The 21,715-nt window shown below is 45.1% G+C and overlaps 1 protein-coding gene and 1 pseudogene across 1 annotated transcript; one reads left to right on the plus strand and one right to left on the minus strand.

Annotated features, from left to right (window-relative positions):
- Positions 1–2,082: 2,082 nt before the first annotated feature.
- On the minus strand, positions 2,083–4,399 carry LOC115106315 (histone H3.3A). The gene is made up of 4 exons (XM_029628913.2): positions 4,291–4,399; positions 3,254–3,387; positions 2,976–3,129; positions 2,083–2,857 (listed from the first exon to the last, which is right to left on the minus strand). The coding sequence occupies exons 2-4, from the start codon at positions 3,379–3,381 to the stop codon at positions 2,729–2,731; spliced, it is 411 nt and encodes a 136-aa protein (XP_029484773.1). The 5' UTR covers positions 3,382–3,387; positions 4,291–4,399; the 3' UTR covers positions 2,083–2,728.
- A 10,549-nt stretch (positions 4,400–14,948) lies between these two features.
- Positions 14,949–21,715, plus strand: part of LOC115106312 (RING finger protein unkempt homolog) — a 31,314-nt pseudogene continuing 24,547 nt past the window's right edge.

Here is a 21,715-nt window from a genome sequence, read left to right on the forward strand (position 1 = left end):
ACACAGGGACTACTGGTCTGATACACAGGGACTACTAGTCTGATACACAGGGACTACTAGTCTGATACACAGGGACTACTGGCAATGTTTCAAACAACTCCTTCAGTACGACACCTGCGGCAGTTAAACTACCAAAAGCACAATTAGAGATTGTCGAAAATAACACTACTAACCCCTCTGTTGTTGTCTTGTGTCCCTCCCTGGTGAGTGTGTGTACGTGCCCGCGTGTGAGGAAGGGAGAGAAAGAGGTGTGTGTGTGCGTCCATGCGTGTTTGTGACCAATATGTTGGTAAAATGCAGAAAACACACCTGTGTTGTGTGGCTGGCCGTTGAACAGCCCTAAGCCTGCAGGAAGCTGTTGACGTCTTCAGGGACCAAGACGATATCTCCTCAGGCTAGTCCTCATCAAACACCTGTTACACACACATAGTACTGGAGGCCTGTTCTCTGTCACTCATATTGGCTCTAATACATTGTTGCTACATTACAATTTTCATGTATTTTATGTTATGAAATTTGACTACATAAAATCTTGGATATAGTATAATATATATTATAGTATACTTGTTTTACCTGTTTCTATTTTCCAGCCATACAATCCAGCTTTCTCACTTCCTGGGAATTTGTGGATGAAGCTTTTCTCCCCGTTTTTTCACTAAATGGTTGGTGTTGGCAATTGGTGTTAAGTGTGAGGAAATCATTTTCACCACATTCAGCTCGTCGAGTGTCCAACAACAATCATGACGGAGTCAAATATCCTTCCTCTCCGAGCCTTTCATGTCCCTGCTCAAGGTCCTTTCAGAAAGGGACTTCAAAGTGGATATGGAGGTAAACGCCTTTCTTCCCTCTGTGATTAACGCACAGTTGGAAAGCATGAGTATGTACGGTCTCTGCTTAGACTGTTGGCATAGAAGAAAATGAAGGCATGTGAGATTGTAATGTTTTTTTTCTAAGACAGTTCTCAAAACAAAATGTCACTCCTCACAGCAAAAACAGAACCTATACCTCGAGATTTAAAAAAAAAAAAAAGTCTGCCTTTTCACTTCAGAACTGAAGTTCTGGATGAGAGCTGGCTTCTCCCTGTAACATTTAAATGAGCCCAATCTCAGAACTGTGTATGACGTCCCTTCCTCATTAGTCTTCCAGGTGTATTGGTTGTGTTTGATGCTATACCCTGTTAGCTAGGGATGGTGCTCAGGTCAGTGGTAGCGTTTGTATCCAACCTGGACTCAGTGGTAGACGTAACATATTTTAAGAGTCCCGTGTTGAAGATTAGGTGACAGATTGCCTGCCGTTACCTGGGGGCTTCCCATCAGGAAGTCCAGTTGCAGAGGGAGGTGTTTAGGCCCAGTGTCCTTAGCGATGAGCTTTGTGTGCACAAAGGTGAACACTGAGCTGTAGTCTGTTAACAGCATTCTCATTAGGGTTCTTTCAGCCAGGTGGGAAAGTGCAGTGTGTAGCGCGATTCAGATTGCGTGATCTTTGGATCTGGTCAGGCGGTATGTGAATTTGAAAGAGTCTAGGGTTTCTGGGCTGTGAGCCACTGCTAGCCTTTCAAAGCTACTTAGTGCTCGCGCTGTAGTTGCGGCAAGCTACCGTCGTTATCTTGGGCAGCAATGACAGATACTGAGCCGGCACAAATCTATTCCCATTGGTGGAGAGCAGTTTGAGAGTGCAGAGTGGCTGTTTGAGACACCACAGAAACATGACAGGATCCTTCCATGCAGTGCTCAGAGCTAGCATGGAGTCAAACTGCATTGTACACAAGGACCATTTAATAGCTCTGGTATTTTTAGTTCCTAGTGCATCGAGGCCAAGAAAATGTAATTTTAGGATGGGAAGGGCTTTCAATTTTAAGCACACTTAATCCTGGTTTTCCCCTTCTACTCTTTAAGCTCAGTGGTGCATATGACAAACTGGATGCATGAACTTTTAAAATGTTGAGAACTTCACATTACAGGAAGTTATCCCACAGAACAGCAATTTGTCTTTCAAGTATAGCTAATAGAATTAAGATGTGGTACCTTAAAAGGACTTTCCTGTAAAAGCACCTAGTAGATCATTAAAACCACCAAACAAGCATTTACTTGTAAACACATTTAATAGAAAGACAATGTGACACTCATAAATATTAAATGTAGCTGCCAAGGTTTGTTGCATGTTGGAAAAATAACATTGTAAAAAACAGTCCAGAATATACAGTCTTGGTCATCCTCCTGGCCATCCCTGACAGTGTCAGGAGGAGTAACTGCATAGACAATCCTCCTGAAACCATTATGGAGTGCTAGGAGTGAACTGTTGTGCAAGACATGCTGGCAGACTGCTGAGACAAAGGGTGGAAATAGATGAGACCCTGACACACCACCCCGGAAGCTGACGTAAAGAGCTGACTAGTTCTTTCACCTCATAACACCCCCCCCCAACCACAAAGGCTCTGTCATCTAGAGTATGTATTACTGTCACCCTAATTGAGCCAGTTAACATGTGAAGCCACCTGACTGAAGTCAACAGGGTGACAGTCATGTAAATCTTTCTATCCCCTAAGATAAAAACAAGCCTCATTTGCAATTGAAGGCAAGCCGATCGTCCTATCTGCACACTAACCATATCTGATCGTTACCTCATTCTAAAATACATTACAAAAAGAAAAAAAGAAAGAAATGTTTAAAATTCACAAAATGGTTAAGTGAGATAAATAGAATTGTGTGTCTAGAGCAGGAGGTACCATTTAGGCCCTCTCTCCCCTTATCCTGCGGGCCAGCTGGATGTCTTTGGGCATAATGGTGACACGCTTGGCATGGATGGCGCACAGGTTGGTGTCCTCAAACAGACCCACCAGGTACGCTTCGCTGGCCTCCTGGTGGAGAGCAGAGGAAAGTGGGGACAAGTCAAGGGATTAATAAAATAAAGAGTTCCTGTTCAATCCATCCATTAGCCTTCAGACTAGTGTGGTACCAGCAGTCTGGGGATTTTACCTGAAGGGCACCAATGGCAGCACTCTGGAAACGCAGGTCTGTCTTGAAGTCCTGCGCGATTTCTCTCACCAGACGCTGGAAAGGCAGCTTGCGGATCAGCAGCTCAGTAGACTTCTGATAACGACGGATCTCCCTCAGAGCCACCGTTCCTGGCCTGGGAAACAAAACAGTAAAACGTTAAGTATTCATGCTATAACAAGACCTGTTAGTGACACACCTCCAGGTTACATATATGTAAACAAACATGCTGAGAAAACAGGTTGAACTGCTCTAAGTACCTGTAACGATGGGGCTTCTTCACTCCTCCGGTGGATGGCGCACTTTTCCTGGCCGCCTTTGTGGCGAGCTGCTTCCTTGGCGCCTTTCCTCCGGTGGACTTACGGGCGGTCTGCTTGGTACGAGCCATTTCTCACTAGGGGAAAAATATATATACAAGTCAGTCCGAAAATGACTTGAAATACCTTCAAAGTGAGACATTACATTGTCGATCGCTGTCGATGGGAAGCGGCGGCTTAAAAAAAGGAAAAATTGTTTTCTACAAAACAGAAACGCTTAAACATTGCAGCCAACTGTTTAACCCCACATATATTTCGATAGACAATTGCAATAACTGAAACAATGCAGCGTCCTTTATAACAATCGTTAGTTTCAATATACCCCTCCCCCACCGCGAACGTAAAGGCACCGCTGGGAGGCGCTTGGTCGGTTCCAGTCGCGCTAGATTATGAGCACCGCCTTGCAGCCTGCTGCCTCGGCCCAGTTGCCAACATAACAGACATTGTACTGCAGTCTTTGTTCGTTTGAGCGGGGCACGAAAAATGCATACATCGAAAGAATAAAACTTGTCGTGAATATTGTGGACAGTTTGTCCACTTGTACTTAAACACCGTGGAGGAGGAAAGCCCAAATCAGAAGGAAATAAACGAAACATTTTAAATGCGAAAAGGAGAACTGATATTAGCTACAACTTCTGACCGACGACTGACCTAGCGTTAGCACTACGGCTAACGTTAGCGAGAAACAGACATCGAAACCCCACGCTGTTTGAGTCAAAGCCGGAAAGTCAGGGTAGGGTGAAAGCTGCTAATTAAAACACGGCGAAAAAGGTGCCATAATACAACTAGGCAACACATATCCGTAGAGGTATTTAGTTAGCTACCGTTAGCAGGCAGCCATATCACGGTTGGGATTGCTATTGTTCTAGATATATTTAACCGGTGAAGACAACTAATTTGGGAGGTCAACCGATTACTATTTCAAACTCTTTGTGAACGGAAAAAAACGCTATCAAATAAGAAAAGCAAAAGTTACTCACCGTATGGTAACTGTTGGATTATTCCAAAACTTTAACAGGTAGACCAGCAGACCCTAACTCCTCTTCTTTGAGACACACAACGCGATTAATGGCAAACGGCGATGAATCATTTTTTATACTTTCTCATGACGTCAACTAACCGATTTCTACAACCGGTTGGTTGAGAAGGAGAAACTCGTAAGACCATTGGTTAAAAAGTCCATCAAACTGGCTCACTCATTGGTTAACAAAATCAAACATCCCATTGGTTATTTTCTGTCCTCTGTATCCAATCAGAGCGACCGAAATATTATCGCGAAATACTTGGGTTGAAAATATTGCAAAAAATATATAAACATTGTTGTTTCAACAAAATGCTCTTCTGAAATATGTTCTCAACATGTTTTAACAATTCTGTGACTTGAAGAACATCCTAGTTAGAGTGCAATGATTGTTTTTCCATGGTATCATGATCATATTGCTCGTGAATGACCAGGATTATTGTTGTATCAATTATATTACTTTGTATTATCAATTAGTTTATAAGACTAAACGCGCAATTCAATTGGAATACAGAGTATCAGACAGTGAGTGTCGATATGGTCATGGCTGTCTGAGTAGATCGTGAATGCTGTCTGCCCGAGAAGACATGACTGCAATAAAATATGTTTTTTCCCCCTCGACCTTCGAACGACATTTGTACAGTCATTTCTCCCTAATATAATTTTCACTTGGATGTCTGTATGTTGTTCACAACATTGTGGTTTTCTGTTCTCAAATTCTCTTTTTAGAAATGTTATTTTAGGGATGTTTTGTAACAGTTTATGACCACACACGGGAAAAGCCTGTAATGTTGTTATTTTTGTTTGCACAGAGCAGCACACATTTCGTATGTTTGGATCAGAACTACAACGTTATGTATTCTCCATGGAATAAAGACACTGGTTTCATATTAAAATGATATTTCTGACTACTCCACACACTGCAGCTTCAAAGCAAAGGGGACAAGACATGATTGAACTACATATTCCATAGCTCTTAGCAAACCCCATCATTTGACTGTCAAAGATCTGTATAACTAACCCAAGATAGATCACAGCCTTTCGTTTCCAATGGGAACAAATTAGGGCAGTAACTCAATTCGCCCTTGCACTCCTAAACAACACTTCTTTTTTTAAACTTTGGCAAAGGGTAAAATCTAGTAAATTCACTAGATTCTAGTTTTGGGAACCTAAAACTGAATTGACATCAAAATGTTTTATCAATTAGAAAATTAGAATAATGTCGGCCAAAATCCATCTCACTCCGTAATCGTGTCCCTTGAGCTTCGGGTGAACATTTCTGGGGTTCCATTATCTTTGTCCATAGATGATATAAAATCAAATGTAGATTGGGGCATAGTGGTTGAAGCCAAACGACTGTTCACCAAGAATGAGGGGCAGACTAGAGAAAGCCTGTCAGTACTATTAAGAGAAGATTTTACTGAAGAAAGTACAGAGAGAGTACAGCTTCCTACGTTTCACTGTTTGAGTGTAAGTCCCACCCCCAATTAAAGTATTTTAAATGCCAAAGAATGGAACATGTAGCGGCTCTGTGCGAAGGAAAGAAATGATGTGCCAAGTGTGGAGGGGCACATGATTACGGTGAATGTGGGAACAATGTCAAGGTTAATTGTTGTAATTGTGGGGGGAACACAGAGCAGCATTTGGTGGATGCCAGGTACATAAAGAGGTTAGAGAGGCCCAACGGTATAAAATCACTCATAATGTCTCTTATGCAGAGGCTGCAAGGCAGATTGGTGGAACTATTAGGCAGAATGATGGGTTACAGGGTTACTCCTGGAATAAGTGGACCTACTGTAGGAAATGTTGTTTATGTTGGTCCAGACACGGATTCGAGACCTGTTCAGAAATCTTGTTCTCACAAGATGTGTCGTGTCAAAGGGACACCTTAATAGTTAATCAGATTTACTTTATAGTCTTCATTGGAAAGGTTATCAACCTGATTTCGTTTGTGGAAAGAAGAACAGCCAAGTTGAAGGTCATTGTGGAAGCAACAACAGAGTTTTGATGGACTTTTACTGTTGCCAAGACTGTTGAAATGTTGACTCCAAATAATACTAATGATGGAATGTCTCAATATGATGATAATTAGAGTTAAGGTTTTTTGTTATCCTTCAGAGGAATGCCAGAAGCCTTATTGCTAACAGTCAGGAGTTTAAGAAATATGTCATTGATTTAGAGATCAAACCTGATGAGATATGTGTTCAAGAAACGTGGCTTATACCACATCTTCCGTCGCCGACAGAGATGGCCGCCTCGCTTCGCGTTCCTAGGAAACTATGCAGTTTTTTGTTTTTTTTACGTGTTATTTCTTACATTGGTACCCCAGGTCATCTTAGGTTTCATTACATACAGCTTGAGAAGAACTACTGAACATAAGAGCAGCGTCAACTCACCATCAGTACGACCAAGAATATGACTTTCTCGAAGCGGACCCTGTGTTCTGCCTTTCACCCAGGACAACGGAATGGATCCCAGCCAGCGACCCCAAAAAACGACTTTGAAAAAGGGGAAAACGAAGCGGTCTTCTGGTCAGACTCCGGAGACGGGCACATCGTGCACCACTCCCTAGCATTCTCCTCGCCAATGTCCAGTCTCTTGACAACAAGGTTGATGAAATCCGAGCAAGGGTAGCATTCCAGACGGACATCAGAGACTGTAACGTTCTTTGCTTCACGGAAACATGGCTCACTGGAGAGACGCTATCGGAGACGGTGCAGCCAGCTGGTTTCTCCACGCATCGTGCCGACAGAAACAAAACATCTTTCTGGTAAGAAGAGGGGCGGGGGCGTATGCTTTATGGTTAACGTGACGTGGTGTTGCCAAAACAACATACAGGAACTCAAGTCCTTCTGTTCACCTGATTTAGAATTCCTCACAATCAAATGTAGACCGCATTATCTACCAAGGGAATTCTCTTCGATTATAATCACAGCCGTATATATTCCCCCCCAAGCAGACACATCGATGGCTCTGAACGAACTTTATTTGACTCTTTGCAAACTGGAATCCATATATCCGGAGGCTGCATTCATTGTAGCTGGGGATTTTAACAAGGCTAATCTGAAAACAAGACTCCCTAAATTTTATCAGCATATCGATTGCGCAACCAGGGCTGGAAAAACCATGGATCATTGCTATTCCAACTTCCGCGACGCATATAAGGCCCTGCCCCGCCCTCCTTTCGGAAAAGCTGACCACGACTCAATTTTGTTGATCCCTGCCTACAGACAGAAACTAAAACAAGAAGCTCCCGCGCTGAGGTCTGTTCAACGCTGGTCCGACCAATCTGATTCCACACTCCAAGACTGCTTCCATCACGTGGACTGGGATATGTTCCGTATTGCGTCAGACGACAACATTGACGAATACGCTGATTCGGTGTGCGAGTTCATTAGAACGTGCGTTGAAGATGTCGTTCCCATAGCAACGATTAAAACATTCCCAAACCAGAAACCGTGGATTGATGGCAGCATTCGCGTGAAACTGAAAGCGCGAACCACTGCTTTTAATCAGGGCAAGGTGACTGGAAACATGACCGAATACAAACAGTGTAACTATTCCCTCCGCAAGGCAATCAAACAAGATAACCGTCAGTATAGAGACAAAGTAGAATCTCAATTCAACGGCTCAGACACAAGAGGTATGTGGCAGGGTCTACAGTCAATCACGGATTACAAAAAGAGAACGAGCACCGTCACAGACCAGGATGTCTTGCTCCCAGGCAGACTAAATAACTTTTTTGCCCGCTTTGAGGACAATACAATGCCACTGACACTGCCCGCAACTAAAACATGCGGACTCTCCTTCACTGCAGCCGAGGTGAGTAAGACATTTAAACGTGTTAACCCTCGCAAGTCTGCAGGCCCAGACGGCATCCCCAGCCACGCCCTCAGAGCATGCGCAGACCAGCTGGCTGGTGTGTTTACGGACATATTCAATCAATCCCTATCCCAGTCTGTTGTTCCCACATGCTTCAAGATAGCCACCATTGTTCCTGTTCCCAAGAAAGCTAAGGTAACTGAGCTAAACAACTACCGCTCCGTAGCACTCACTTCCGTCATCTTGAAGGGCTTTGAGAGACTAGTCAAGGACCATATCACCTCCACCCTATCTGACACCCTAGACCCACTCCAATTTGCTCACCCCGCCCAAATAGGTCCACAGACGATGCAATCTCAACCACACTGCACACTGCCCTAACCCATCTGGACAAGAGGAATACCTATGCGAGAATGCTGTTCATCGACTACAGCTCGGCATTTAACACCATAGTGCCCTCCAAGCTCGTCATCAAGCTCGAGACCCTGGGTCTCGACCCCGCCCTGTGCAACTGGGTACTGGACTTCCTGACGGGCCACCCCAGGTGGTGAGGGTAGGCAACAACATCTCCACCCCGCTGATCCTCAACACTGGGGCCCCACAAGGGTGCGTTTTGAGCCCTCTCCTGTACTCCTTGTTCACCCACGACTGCGTGGCCACGCACGCCTCCAACTCAATCATCAAGTTTGCGGGCGACACAACAGTGGTAGGCTTGAATACCAACAACGACGAGACGGCCTACAGGGAAGAGGTGAGGGCCCTCGGAGTGTGGTGTCAGGAAAATAACCTCACACTCAACGTCAACAAAACTAAGGAGATGATTGTGGACTTCAGGAAACAGCAGAGGGAACACCCCCTATCCACATCGATGGAACAGTAGTGGAGAGGGTAGTAAGTTTTAAGTTCCTCGCGTACACATCACAGACAAACTGAATTGGTCCACCCACACAGACAGCATCGTGAAGAAGGCGCAGCAGCGCCTCTTCAACCTCAGGAGGCTGAAGAAATTCGGCTTGTCGCCAAAAACACTCACAAACTTCTACAGATGCACAATCGAGAGCATCCTGTCGGGCTGTATCACCGCCTGGTACGGCAACTGCTCCGCCCACAAACGTAAGGCTCTCCAGAGGGTAGTGAGGTCTGCACAACGCATCACCGGGGGCAAACTACCTGCCCTCCAGGACACCTACACCACCCGATGTCACAGGAAGGCCATAAAGATTATCAAGGACAGCAACCACCCGAGCCACTGCCTGTTCACCCCGCTATCATCCAGAAGGCGAGGTCAGTACAGGTGCATCAAAGCTGGGACCGAGAGACTGAAAAACAGCTTCTATCTGAAGGCCATCAGACTGTTAAACAGCCACCACTAACATTGAGTGGCTGCTGCCAACACACTGACTCAACTCCAGCCGCTTTAATAATGGGAATTGATGGGAAATTATGTAAAATATATCACTAGCCACTTTAACAATGCTACCTAATATAATGTTTACATACCCTACATTATTCATCTCATATGTATACGTATATACTGTACTCTATATCATCTACTGCATCCTTATGTAATACATGTATCACTAGCCACTTTAACTATGCCACTTTGTTTACATACTCATCTCATATGTATATACTGCACTTAATACCATCTACAATACCATCTTGCCTATGCCGCTCTGTACCATCACTCATTCATATATCTTTATGTACATATTCTTTATCCCCTTACACTTGTGTCTATAAGGTAGTCGTTTTGGAATTGTTAGCTAGATTACTTGTTGGTTATTACTGCATTGTCGGAACTAGAAGCACAAGCACCTTCCTAAGGGAAGGTCTTGTATATCGTAATATACCTGTCCCATCTGAATATGAACTTGTGATGGTGGAAGTCTACAGTGCAGGTAGTAATATTAAGGTACAACATTTTTACAACCCCGTGTCAACTATCCGTAGCGATGTTTGATGAAATATCAGGAGAAATGGGCTCTAGAGCGATATGGTGTGGTGACTTTAATACACGTAATAGTTTATGGGGAAGCTAATGGTTCTATTGTTGAAGATATGATGAAAACAAGAGCATTCGTATGTCTTCACGAGGGATGTGGTACAAGAGGTGATGTTGTTTAAGGGATTACATCCTGCCTGGACCTCACAACTGGCCTCTAACTCTATTGCATCTATAGGTGAATGGAATGGAATGATTCTACTGTTGGAAGTGATCATTTCCTGATTTGGTGTACTGTGAACTCTGATGTTACTATTCTGAAGATGGTGATTTCATTGAGCAAACTGGGAAAAGTTTGGTGATCATTGCTTAAAGTCTGTTGGAGAGTTGTCTTCTAGTGAGGCCGGGTTGATGTACAGTATGTGCTGCCTCTGTGACCTCTCTGAGTTTTGAGTGCTGGGAATTTATATTAATTTATATGTACCAGTGAATGAAGTAAGTAAGAAAACAGAAGGTGGTTCCTTGGTAGACTGAAGAGTGCACTTGCGGCTATTCGGGAAAGAAATAGGGCTTACAGAGTGTAGGAATATGACTCCTGAGAATCTAGTTGATTTTCAAAAGAAGAGGTCTTTAGTGCATAGGATCATTATGTCTGTCACGAGAAATTCATGGAGACAGTTCTGCTCTACAATAGGCAGGGCTACTGAGCTGGGGGGGTATTGTCTATGTTGAAGAATATGACTGGAAGAAGCAGGTCCTCTCGAATTCCAGATTTGTTTGTGGGTCAAAAAATGTCTGTAACTGATGAAGAAAAAGCTGACTTGTTGGGGAAGACATTTGCTAGGTTACATAGCAGCTTTTGATGAAGTACACAAGCAACGCAGGTGTGAAGATTTTAAATACTCATGTTAGTTAGTGTGTATAAGAAAAGGGATACTGTTGACTCTTCTTTGGATGCTGTTTGTACCATACATGAGATGCGTTTAGCCTCAATAGGCTGTGGATATACAGCCCCAGGTCATGATCACTTGTGCTATGTAATGTTTAAGCATCAACATGATGAGGTCATGCATGTTCTCCTGAGATTAGTTAATACGATTTGGAGTGAGGGGGTTATACCTTCTGGTTGGTAAGGTGCAGTAATATGACCTTATGTTAAGCCTGGTAAAGGACCCTTCATGGTGCTGATAGTTATAGACCAATAGCACTGACCTTTAACTTGTTTAAACTGATGGGAAATATGACATTGTCATGATTTCCTGGAACATAGAGGTTTATTGGGTCAATGTCAAAGTGGATTCCGTAAAGGTAAGAGCTACTTTGGATGCATTAGAAAAGGTGAGCAATGAAGTTGAAGAAACTCTGGTCATGAAATAAGTAATGACTAGTGTCTTTATTATGGAACAGCGGCAACGAGTAGGCTTCACAGGCTGGACAGAATCCAGTGTAGCGCTATAAGGATATGCATTGGTGCATTCAAATCAACATCTGTATGTGCCTTACTAGTGGAGGCAGGTGAGATTCCCTTGGATATACGACGTAAAAAAAAAAAAAGGTCATTAGCTTATTGAGTTGAAAGGCTGTGAGGTTGAGCCTCCCACTGCTACTGTTCTAGATGACTGTTGGGAATATGCTAGTAGACAAGGCAGTGGTTTTGGTTGACAGTTGGAAAGCTTGCTGATGAGAGTGGTTTGAGGGAGTTGGAGGGTGGCCCTTCTGTGGTGATAGGGGATGTTCCTCCATGGTTACTCCCAGATCCTGCTGTTGATCTAGCCTTGGCAGAGAAAAAGAAAAGACTGGTCAAAAGTCAGTGATAAAGGGAAACTGGTTGACAATTACATTGGTAGAAGTTTTTATGCTTTTCTACCGCTTTTCAAAAATGGATCCAAGGACCCAGATAGTGGAGCCTAGGAGCAGGAGCTTACCTTCTGGATGTGATGTGCAGATATGTAGGACCCAGATAGTGGAGCCCAGGAGCAGGCGTTTACCTTCTGGATGTGATGTGCAGATATGTAGGACCCAGATAGTGGAGCACAGGAGCAGGAGCTTACCTTCTGGATGTGACGTGCAGATATGTGATGTGCAGATATGTAGGAGGACCCAGATAGTGGAGCCCAGGAGCAGGCGTTTACCTTCTGGATGTGATGTGCAGATATGTAGGACCCAGATAGTGGAGCCCAGGAGCAGGGGTTTACATTCTGGATGTGATGTGCAGATATGTAGGACCCAGATAGTGGAGCCCAGGAGCAGGAGCTTACCTTCTGGAATGTGATGTGCAGATATGTAGGACCCAGATAGTGGAGCCCAGGAGCAGGAGCTTACCTTAGTGGAGCTGGATGTGATGTGCAGATATGTAGGACCCAGATAGTGGAGCACAGGAGCAGGAGCTTACCTTCTGGATGTGATGTGCAGATATGTAGGACCCAGATAGTGGAGCCCAGGAGCAGGCTTACCTTCTGGAATGTGATGTGCAGATATGTAGGACCCAGATAGTGGAGCTGGATGTGATGTGCAGATATGTAGGACCCAGATAGTGGAGCCCAGGAGCAGGAGCTTACCTTCTGGATGTGATGTGCAGATATGTAGGACCCAGATAGTGGAGCCCAGGAGCAGGAGCTTATCTTCTGGATGTGATGTGCAGATATGTAGGACCCAGATAGTGGAGCACAGGAGCAGGAGCTTACCTTCTGGATGTGATGTGCAGATATGTAGGACCCAGATAGTGGAGCCCAGGAGCAGGATGTGATGTGCAGATATGTAGGACCCAGATAGTGGAGCTGGAATGTGATGTGCAGATATGTAGGACCCAGATAGTGGAGCCCAGGAGCAGGAGCTTACCTTCTGGATGTGATGTGCAGATATGTAGGACCCAGATAGTGGAGCCCAGGAGCAGGAGCTTACCTTCTGGAGCCCAGGAGCAGGGAGCTGTGATGTGCAGATATGTAGGACCCAGATAGTGGAGCCCAGGAGCAGGAGCTTACCTTCTGGATGTGATGTGCAGATATGTAGGACCCAGATAGTGGAGCACAGGAGCAGGAGCTTACCTTCTGGATGTGATGTGCAGATATGTAGGACCCAGATAGTGGAGCCCAGGAGCAGGCGTTTACCTTCTGGATGTGATGTGCAGATATGTAGGACCCAGATAGTGGAGCCCAGGGCTTACATTCTGGAGTGATGAGATATGTAGGACCCAGATAGTGGAGCCCAGGAGCAGGAGCTTACCTTCTGGATGTGATGTGCAGATATGTAGGACCCAGATAGTGGAGCCCAGGAGCAGGAGCTTACCTTCTGGATGTGATGTGCAGATATGTAGGACCCAGATAGTGGAGCCCAGGAGCAGGAGCTTACCTTCTGGATGTGATGTGCAGATATGTAGGACCCAGATAGTGGAGCCCAGGAGCAGGATGCAGATTACCTTCTGGATGTGATGTGCAGATATGTAGGACCCAGATAGTGGAGCCCAGGAGCAGGAGCTTACCTTCTGGATGTGATGTGCAGATATGTAGGACCCAGATATGGAGGACAGGAGCAGGAGCAGATGTGAGTGGATATGTAGGACCCAGGTGGAGCAGGAGCTTACCTTCTGGATGTGATGTGCAGATATGTAGGACCCAGATAGTGGAGCCCAGGAGCAGGAGCTTACCTTCTGGAATGTGATGTGCAGATATGTAGAACCCAGATAGTGGAGCACAGGAGCAGGGGTTTACATTCTGGATGTGATGTGCAGATATGTAGGACCCAGATAGTGGAACCCAGGAGCAGGAGCTTACCTTCTGGAATGTGATGTGCAGATATGTAGAACCCAGATAGTGGAGCCCAGGAGCAGGAGCTTACCTTCTGGATGTGATGTGCAGATATGTAGGACCCAGATAGTGGAGCCCAGGAGCAGGAGCTTACCTTCTGGATGTGATGTGCAGATATGTAGGACCCAGATAGAGAGGCACAGGAGCAGGAGCTTACCTTCTGGATGTGATGTGCAGATATGTAGAAGACTAACAAAGTTATTGTCAGTGTACTCAGTTGAACTGCTGGCGATAATAGTTGCCCTCCAGTGGGTAGAGGACGTACAACCTGTTAGAATTATAGTGTGCTCAGATTCTCTGTTTGTATTGAATAGTTTATCATCTGGTACATCTAATAGGAGTCACCTACTATTGGAGGTATTCATGTTATTATGGAGAATTGAGAGACTGGGTGTCGTAGTGAGATTCTGCTGTGTTCCAGCACATTCACGTGTTGAAGAGAATTATATTATAGACCAGTTAGCCAAAAGAGCTTTGAAACAATATACAATTTATATTAATCTTCCACTGGCTAGAGGTGAGGCCAAATGTAAGATTAGAGACATTTTTGATAGATGTGCGGGAGAAGAGATGGGACTCTGAGCCCAAGGGCCGGCATTTACATGCCCTTAGAAGAAAGGTCGGTGGACCAAGATTCAAAAGTCAGATTAGGAAGGAAGATGTCGTGTTTGCTCAATTGCGCTTAGGACATTGTACATTGAACTCATCATTACATCTGGTTGGCAAGCATGGGAATGGTTTGTGCATGGAGTGTATGGTCGATGAAACGGTGGAGCATGTGTTGTTATATTGTTGTAAGTATGTTGAAGAGAGGGAAAGATTGAAGTGTAGGGTCATTGAGGTAGAACAGGGTTGGAGAGGTTTGGAAGCGATTTTTGGAATGGGGGAGGGTCTATTAGAAGTTAGTAGGGCCCTTTTTTTATTTTCTCAGAAGTGCTGAGTTAGGTAAGAGGTTTTTAGAAATGTTGTAAATCGTGATTACCCACACACTCCAGCACAGTAGGTGGCGGCATACACTTTAAACGTTTGTTTGCGGACCGCCAGTATATCATAGAAGAAGCCACTGGGCTTCCTCTCGTCAGAGATTTGGTAGTGAGTGGAAACGCCACCCGAACGCTTCACATTTATACATCCGGTGAAATATCTGGTTCAATCTGTGGTACTGTATCTTTGCTTACACTTCCTGGTACCAGGCGCAAGCGTACAACAGTGAAGAATGCGGACTTCGTCGCACACTGGATACAGGACGCGGGTAGGAAGGCTAGAAAGAGGAAAATTATGTTGAAAACACATACACAGCCCCCGTCCTCGTCGGTGATTACGATCACCGGTGGACCTTCCTCCTCCTCGCCCGCAGGAGGCACGACGTCTCCCGCCAACGTCCTGCACGTACAGCCTGAGAAACGTCAACACTACACGTACGTAGACCATATATAGACACACACAACTTCACGTGTGTAAGTCAACATACCAAAACACCACTGAGGTTAAGAGAATTAGGTCAGTTGATCCTGTCGGATTTGAATTAAAGTATTCTCTCAGTTATCTCAGGTTTGGATGAATGTGTACCCGTTCTAGAGGCCTACTGGTGACTGAGTTGGTATGTTTTGGAAAGGCAGAGGTGGACTGTTTGGGGAGCTGTCAGTGTTATCCATAAGTAGTTAACATTTTGTGTCTGGATATTATAATATGCAATACAATTACAATGTAAGACTCTAATAATATTTTATTTAATGGTTGGTCTAATGACCAATAATTGGTTCATAAGTTATCTTTGTGTGTGTCTGTTTTTTTTTTGAGAGAGAGAGAGAGAGAGAGAGTAAGAGAGCGACATAGTTGCTATGACTCCTGCAGCTTGCTATAGTTATCGTTTGGTGTCAAATATAAGACATACACTAATACACTAGTCATTAATCAATCACCACCGGCAACCTCTTTCCCTCTCTGCCCCCCCCCCATGCAGGTATCTGAAGGAGTTCAGGACAGAACAGTGTCCTCTGTTCGTGCAGCACAAGTGTACCCAGCACCGACCCTTTTCCTGCTTCCATTGGCACTTCCTGAACCAGCGGCGCCGCAGACCCATCCGCAGGCGGGACGGAACCTTCAACTACAGTCCAGACGTCTACTGTACCAAACACGACGAGAGCACCGGCACCTGCCCTGATGCGGACGAGTGAGTGTGTGTCAGAGAGAGAGAGAGAGAGAGAGAGAGTGTTTGTCTGTGTGCTGGGTGGGGGGTACCAAGGATTTAATAAAATGATTTCATGTATTCGTACTCAGATAGACAGAGACACTCTTGTTTTCTTCAATAAAAAAACAATGTTTTGGGGGCAAAAGAATGGTCAATCCTTGAGTTCCCGACATGAATATATACTGAACATGCTCTACATTGCATAGTAAAGCACCTGGGATTGGTATTTATTTTCAAATTGAGGTTACTGTTTATCAATGAGGTGAGAGGATGCACCCACTAACGATTCTAGCACCTGTAACCATCCCGGTGAATAGCTGAAGTGATGGCTGTTGACTGCAGTGCTTTGCAGCTGAAAGCAGCACCACTCCCCCCATAACTCAGTCAGATCAGGAGAAGTGCTAACACATCACATACTCACACCTAGCCCATTAACACACACAGGGGGAATGCTAATGATGAAGATGGTGGCTCTGAGCCAATATCACGTGACCCATCAAGATGTGTAAGTAGTTTTTCCCCCTGTATGTTTAAACAATGTTTTTGACAATAAAATAATTGTATCTCTCAACGGTGTGATTTCCAGATGTCCGTTTCTGCATGGTACGGCGGTATCACCTGAGGTACTATAAGACGGGCTCCTGTATCCACGAGACGGACGGGAAGGGCCACTGCGGTAAGAACGGCTCCCACTGCGCCTTCGCACACGGATCACATGACCTACGATGTCCCGTCTACGACGTCGGGTAGAGTGGAGACGCGTCATACAAATATAATGACCCAAAGTCGGAGACGGGGTCTCTCAATCTTGTAGTCTAGGCTCTTTTGTCTGTTTCATTGTTCTGTTTCTAACTGGTCTCGTTGCCATGACGTCCCTCTCCCCCTCTCAAGGGAGGTGCAGGTGATGGAGTCTCAGGGGGGGTCGGGGGCTGCAGAGGGAGGAGGAGGAGGGGACGGGCTGGTGGCTAGTACCGCCATCATTGAGAAGATCTTGAGTGAGGAACCCCGTTGGCAGAGTACGGCTATACACACACATTACACATCTTTTAACTGATCTAGGGAGATTCTATAAGAGGGCCATGATTCCAATACTAATACATTCCTCTCTCTCTCTCCTCTCTCTGTAGATAACAACTATGTGTTGTCCCACTACAAAACAGTGGACTACAAGACAGTCCCACTACAGACCTCCTCGTCGCCAAGGTTACGCCTGTCCCTACTACCACAACAGCATAGACAGGAGGCGTAGTCCACACAAACACAAACACAGGTACAAACAGGAGGAGTAGTCCACACAAACACAGGTACAAACAGGAGGAGTAGTCCACACAAACACAGGTACAGGTACAAACAGGAGGAGTAGTCCACACAAACACAGGTACAAACAGGAGGAGTAGTCCACACAAACACAGGTACAGGTACAAACAGGAGGAGTAGTCCACACAAACACAGGTACAGGTATAAACAGGAGGAGTAGTCCACACAAACACAGGTACAAACAGGAGGAGTAGTCCACACAAACACAGGTACAGGTACAAACAGGAGGAGTAGTCCACACAAACACAGGTACAAAACAGGAGGAGTAGTCCACACAAATACAGGTACAAACAGGAGGAGTAGTCCACACAAATACAGGTACAAACAGGAGGAGTAGTCCACACAAATACAGGTACAAACAGGAGGAGTAGTCCACACAAATACAGGTACAAACAGGAGGAGTAGTCCACACAAATACAGGTACAAACAGGAGGAGTAGTCCACACAAACACAGGTATAAACAGGAGGAGTAGTCCACACAAACACAGGTACAAACAGGAGGAGTAGTCCACACAAACACAGGTACAAACAGGAGGAGTAGTCCACACAAACACAGGTACAAACAGGAGGAGTAGTCCACACAAACACAAATACAGGTACAAACAGGAGGAGTAGTCCACACAAACACAGGTACAAACAGGAGGAGTAGTCCACACAAACACAGGTACAAACAGGAGGAGTAGTCCACCCAAACACAGGTACAAACAGGAGGAGTAGTCCACACAAACACAAACACAGGTACAAACAGGAGGAGTAGTCCACACAAACACAGGTACAAACAGGAGGAGTAGTCCACACAAACACAAATACAGGTACAAACAGGAGGAGTAGTCCACACAAACACAGGTACAAACAGGAGGAGTAGTCCACACAAACACAGGTACAAACAGGAGGAGTAGTCCACACAAACACAAACACAGGTACAAACAGGAGGAGTAGTCCACACAAACACAGGTACAAACAGAAGGAGTAGTACACACAAATACAGGTATAAACAGGAGGAGTAGTCCACACAAAGACAAATACAGGTACAAACAGGAGGAGTAGTCCACACAAATACAGGTACAAACAGGAGGAGTAGTCCACACAAACACAAATACAGGTACAAACAGGAGGAGTAGTCCACACAAACACAGGTACAAACAGGAGGAGTAGTACACACAAATACAGGTATAAACAGGAGGAGTAGTCCACACAAACACAGGTACAAACAGGAGGAGTAGTCCACACAAACACAGGTACAAACAGGAGGAGTAGTCCACACAAACACAGGTACAAACAGGAGGAGTAGTCCACACAAACACAGGTACAGGTATAAACAGGAGGAGTAGTCCACACAAACACAGGTACAAACAGGAGGAGTAGTCCACACAAACACAAATACAGGTACAAACAGGAGGAGTAGTCCACACAAACACAGGTACAAACAGGAGGAGTAGTCCACACAAACACAGGTACAAACAGGAGGAGTAGTCCACACAAACACAGGTACAAACAGGAGGAGTAGTCCACACAAACACAGGTACAGGTATAAACAGGAGGAGTAGTCCACACAAACACATGTATAAACAGGAGGAGTAGTCCACACAAACACAGGTACAAACAGGAGGAGTAGTCCACACAAACACAGGTACAAACAGGAGGAGTAGTCCACACAAACACAGGTACAAACAGGAGGAGTAGTCCACACAAACACAGGTATAAACAGGAGGAGTAGTCCACACAAACACAGGTACAAACAGGAGGAGTAGTCCACACAAACACAGGTACAAACAGGAGGAGTAGTCCACACAAACACAGGTACAAACAGGAGGAGTAGTCCACACAAACACAGGTACAAACAGGAGGAGTAGTCCACACAAACACAAACACAGGTACAAACAGGAGGAGTAGTCCACACAAACACAAACACAGGTACAAACAGGAGGAGTAGTCCACACAAACACAAACACAGGTACAAACAGGAGGAGTAGTCCACACAAACACAGGTACAAACAGGAGGAGTAGTCCACACAAACACAGGTACAAACAGGAGGAGTAGTCCACACAAACACAGGTATAAACAGGAGGAGTAGTCCACACAAACACAGGTACAAACAGGAGGAGTAGTCCACACAAACACAGGTACAAACAGGAGGAGTAGTCCACACAAACACAGGTACAGGTACAAACAGGAGGAGTAGTCCACACAAACACAGGTATAAACAGGAGGAGTAGTCCACACAAACACAGGTACAAACAGGAGGAGTAGTCCACACAAACACAGGTACAAACAGGAGGAGTAGTCCACACAAATACAGGTACAAACAGGAGGAGTAGTCCACACAAACACAGGTACAAACAGGAGGAGTAGTCCACACAAATACAAATACAAACAGGAGGAGTAGTCCACACAAACACAGGTATAAACAGGAGGAGTAGTCCACACAAACACAGGTACAAACAGGAGGAGTAGTCCACACAAACACAGGTACAAACAGGAGGAGTAGTCCACACAAACACAGGTATAAACAGGAGGAGTAGTCCACACAAACACAGGTACAAACAGGAGGAGTAGTCCACACAAACACAGGTACAAACAGGAGGAGTAGTCCACACAAACACAAATACAGGTACAAACAGGAGGAGTAGTCCACACAAACACAGGTACAAACAGGAGGAGTAGTCCACACAAACACAGGTACAGGTACAAACAGGAGGAGTAGTCCACACAAACACAGGTACAGGTACAAACAGGAGGAGTAGTCCACACAAACACAGGTATGAACAGGAGGAGTAGTCCACACAAACACAGGTACAAACAGGAGGAGTAGTCCACACAAACACAGGTACAAACAGGAGGAGTAGTCCACACAAACACAAATACAGGTATAAACAGGAGGAGTAGTCCACACAAACACAGGTATAAACAGGAGGAGTAGTCCACACAAACACAGGTACAAACAGGAGGAGTAGTCCACACAAACACAGGTACAAACAGGAGGAGTAGTCCACCCAAACACAGGTACAAACAGGAGGAGTAATCCACACAAACACAGGTACAAACAGGAGGAATAGTCCACACAAACACAAACACAGGTACAAACAGGAGGAGTAGTCCACACAAACACAGGTACAAACAGGAGGAGTAGTCCACACAAACACAGGTACAAACAGGAGGAGTAGTACACACAAATACAGGTACAAACAGGAGGAGTTGTCCACACAAACACAGGTACAAACAGGAGGAGTAGTCCACACAAACACAAACACAGGTACAAACAGGAGGAGTAGTCCACACAAACACAAATACAGGTACAAACAGGAGGAGTAGTCCACACAAAGACAAATACAGGTACAAACAGGAGGAGTAGTCCACACAAATACAGGTACAAACAGGAGGAGTAGTCCACACAAACACAAATACAGGTACAAACAGGAGGAGTAGTCCACACAAACACAGGTACAAACAGGAGGAGTAGTCCACACAAACACAGGTACAAACAGGAGGAGTAGTCCACACAAACACAGGTACAAACAGGAGGAGTAGTCCACACAAACACAGGTACAAACAGGAGGAGTAGTCCACACAAACACAGGTACAAACAGGAGGAGTAGTCCACACAAACACAGGTACAGGTATAAACAGGAGGAGTAGTCCACACAAACACAGGTACAAACAGGAGGAGTAGTCCACACAAACACAGGTACAAACAGGAGGAGTAGTCCACACAAACACAAATACAGGTACAAACAGGAGGAGTAGTCCACACAAACACAGGTACAAACAGGAGGAGTAGTCCACACAAACACAGGTACAAACAGGAGGAGTAGTCCACACAAACACAGGTACAAACAGGAGGAGTAGTCCACACAAACACAGGTACAGGTACAAACAGGAGGAGTAGTCCACACAAACACAGGTATAAACAGGAGGAGTAGTCCACACAAACACAGGTACAAACAGGAGGAGTAGTACACACAAACACAGGTACAAACAGGAGGAGTAGTCCACACAAACACAGGTACAAACAGGAGGAGTAGTCCACACAAACACAGGTACAAACAGGAGGAGTAGTCCACACAAATACAGGTACAAACAGGAGGAGTAGTCCACACAAACACAGGTACAAACAGGAGGAGTAGTCCACACAAACACAGGTACAAACAGGAGGAGTAGTCCACACAAACACAAACACAGGTACAAACAGGAGGAGTAGTCCACACAAACACAAACACAGGTACAAACAGGAGGAGTAGTCCACACAAACACAGGTACAAACAGGAGGAGTAGTACACACAAATACAGGTATAAACAGGAGGAGTA

Source organism: Oncorhynchus nerka, linkage group LG23 (assembly GCF_034236695.1).
Source record: "Oncorhynchus nerka isolate Pitt River linkage group LG23, Oner_Uvic_2.0, whole genome shotgun sequence".
In the NCBI taxonomy this organism is placed as follows: Eukaryota; Metazoa; Chordata; class Actinopteri; order Salmoniformes; family Salmonidae; genus Oncorhynchus; species Oncorhynchus nerka.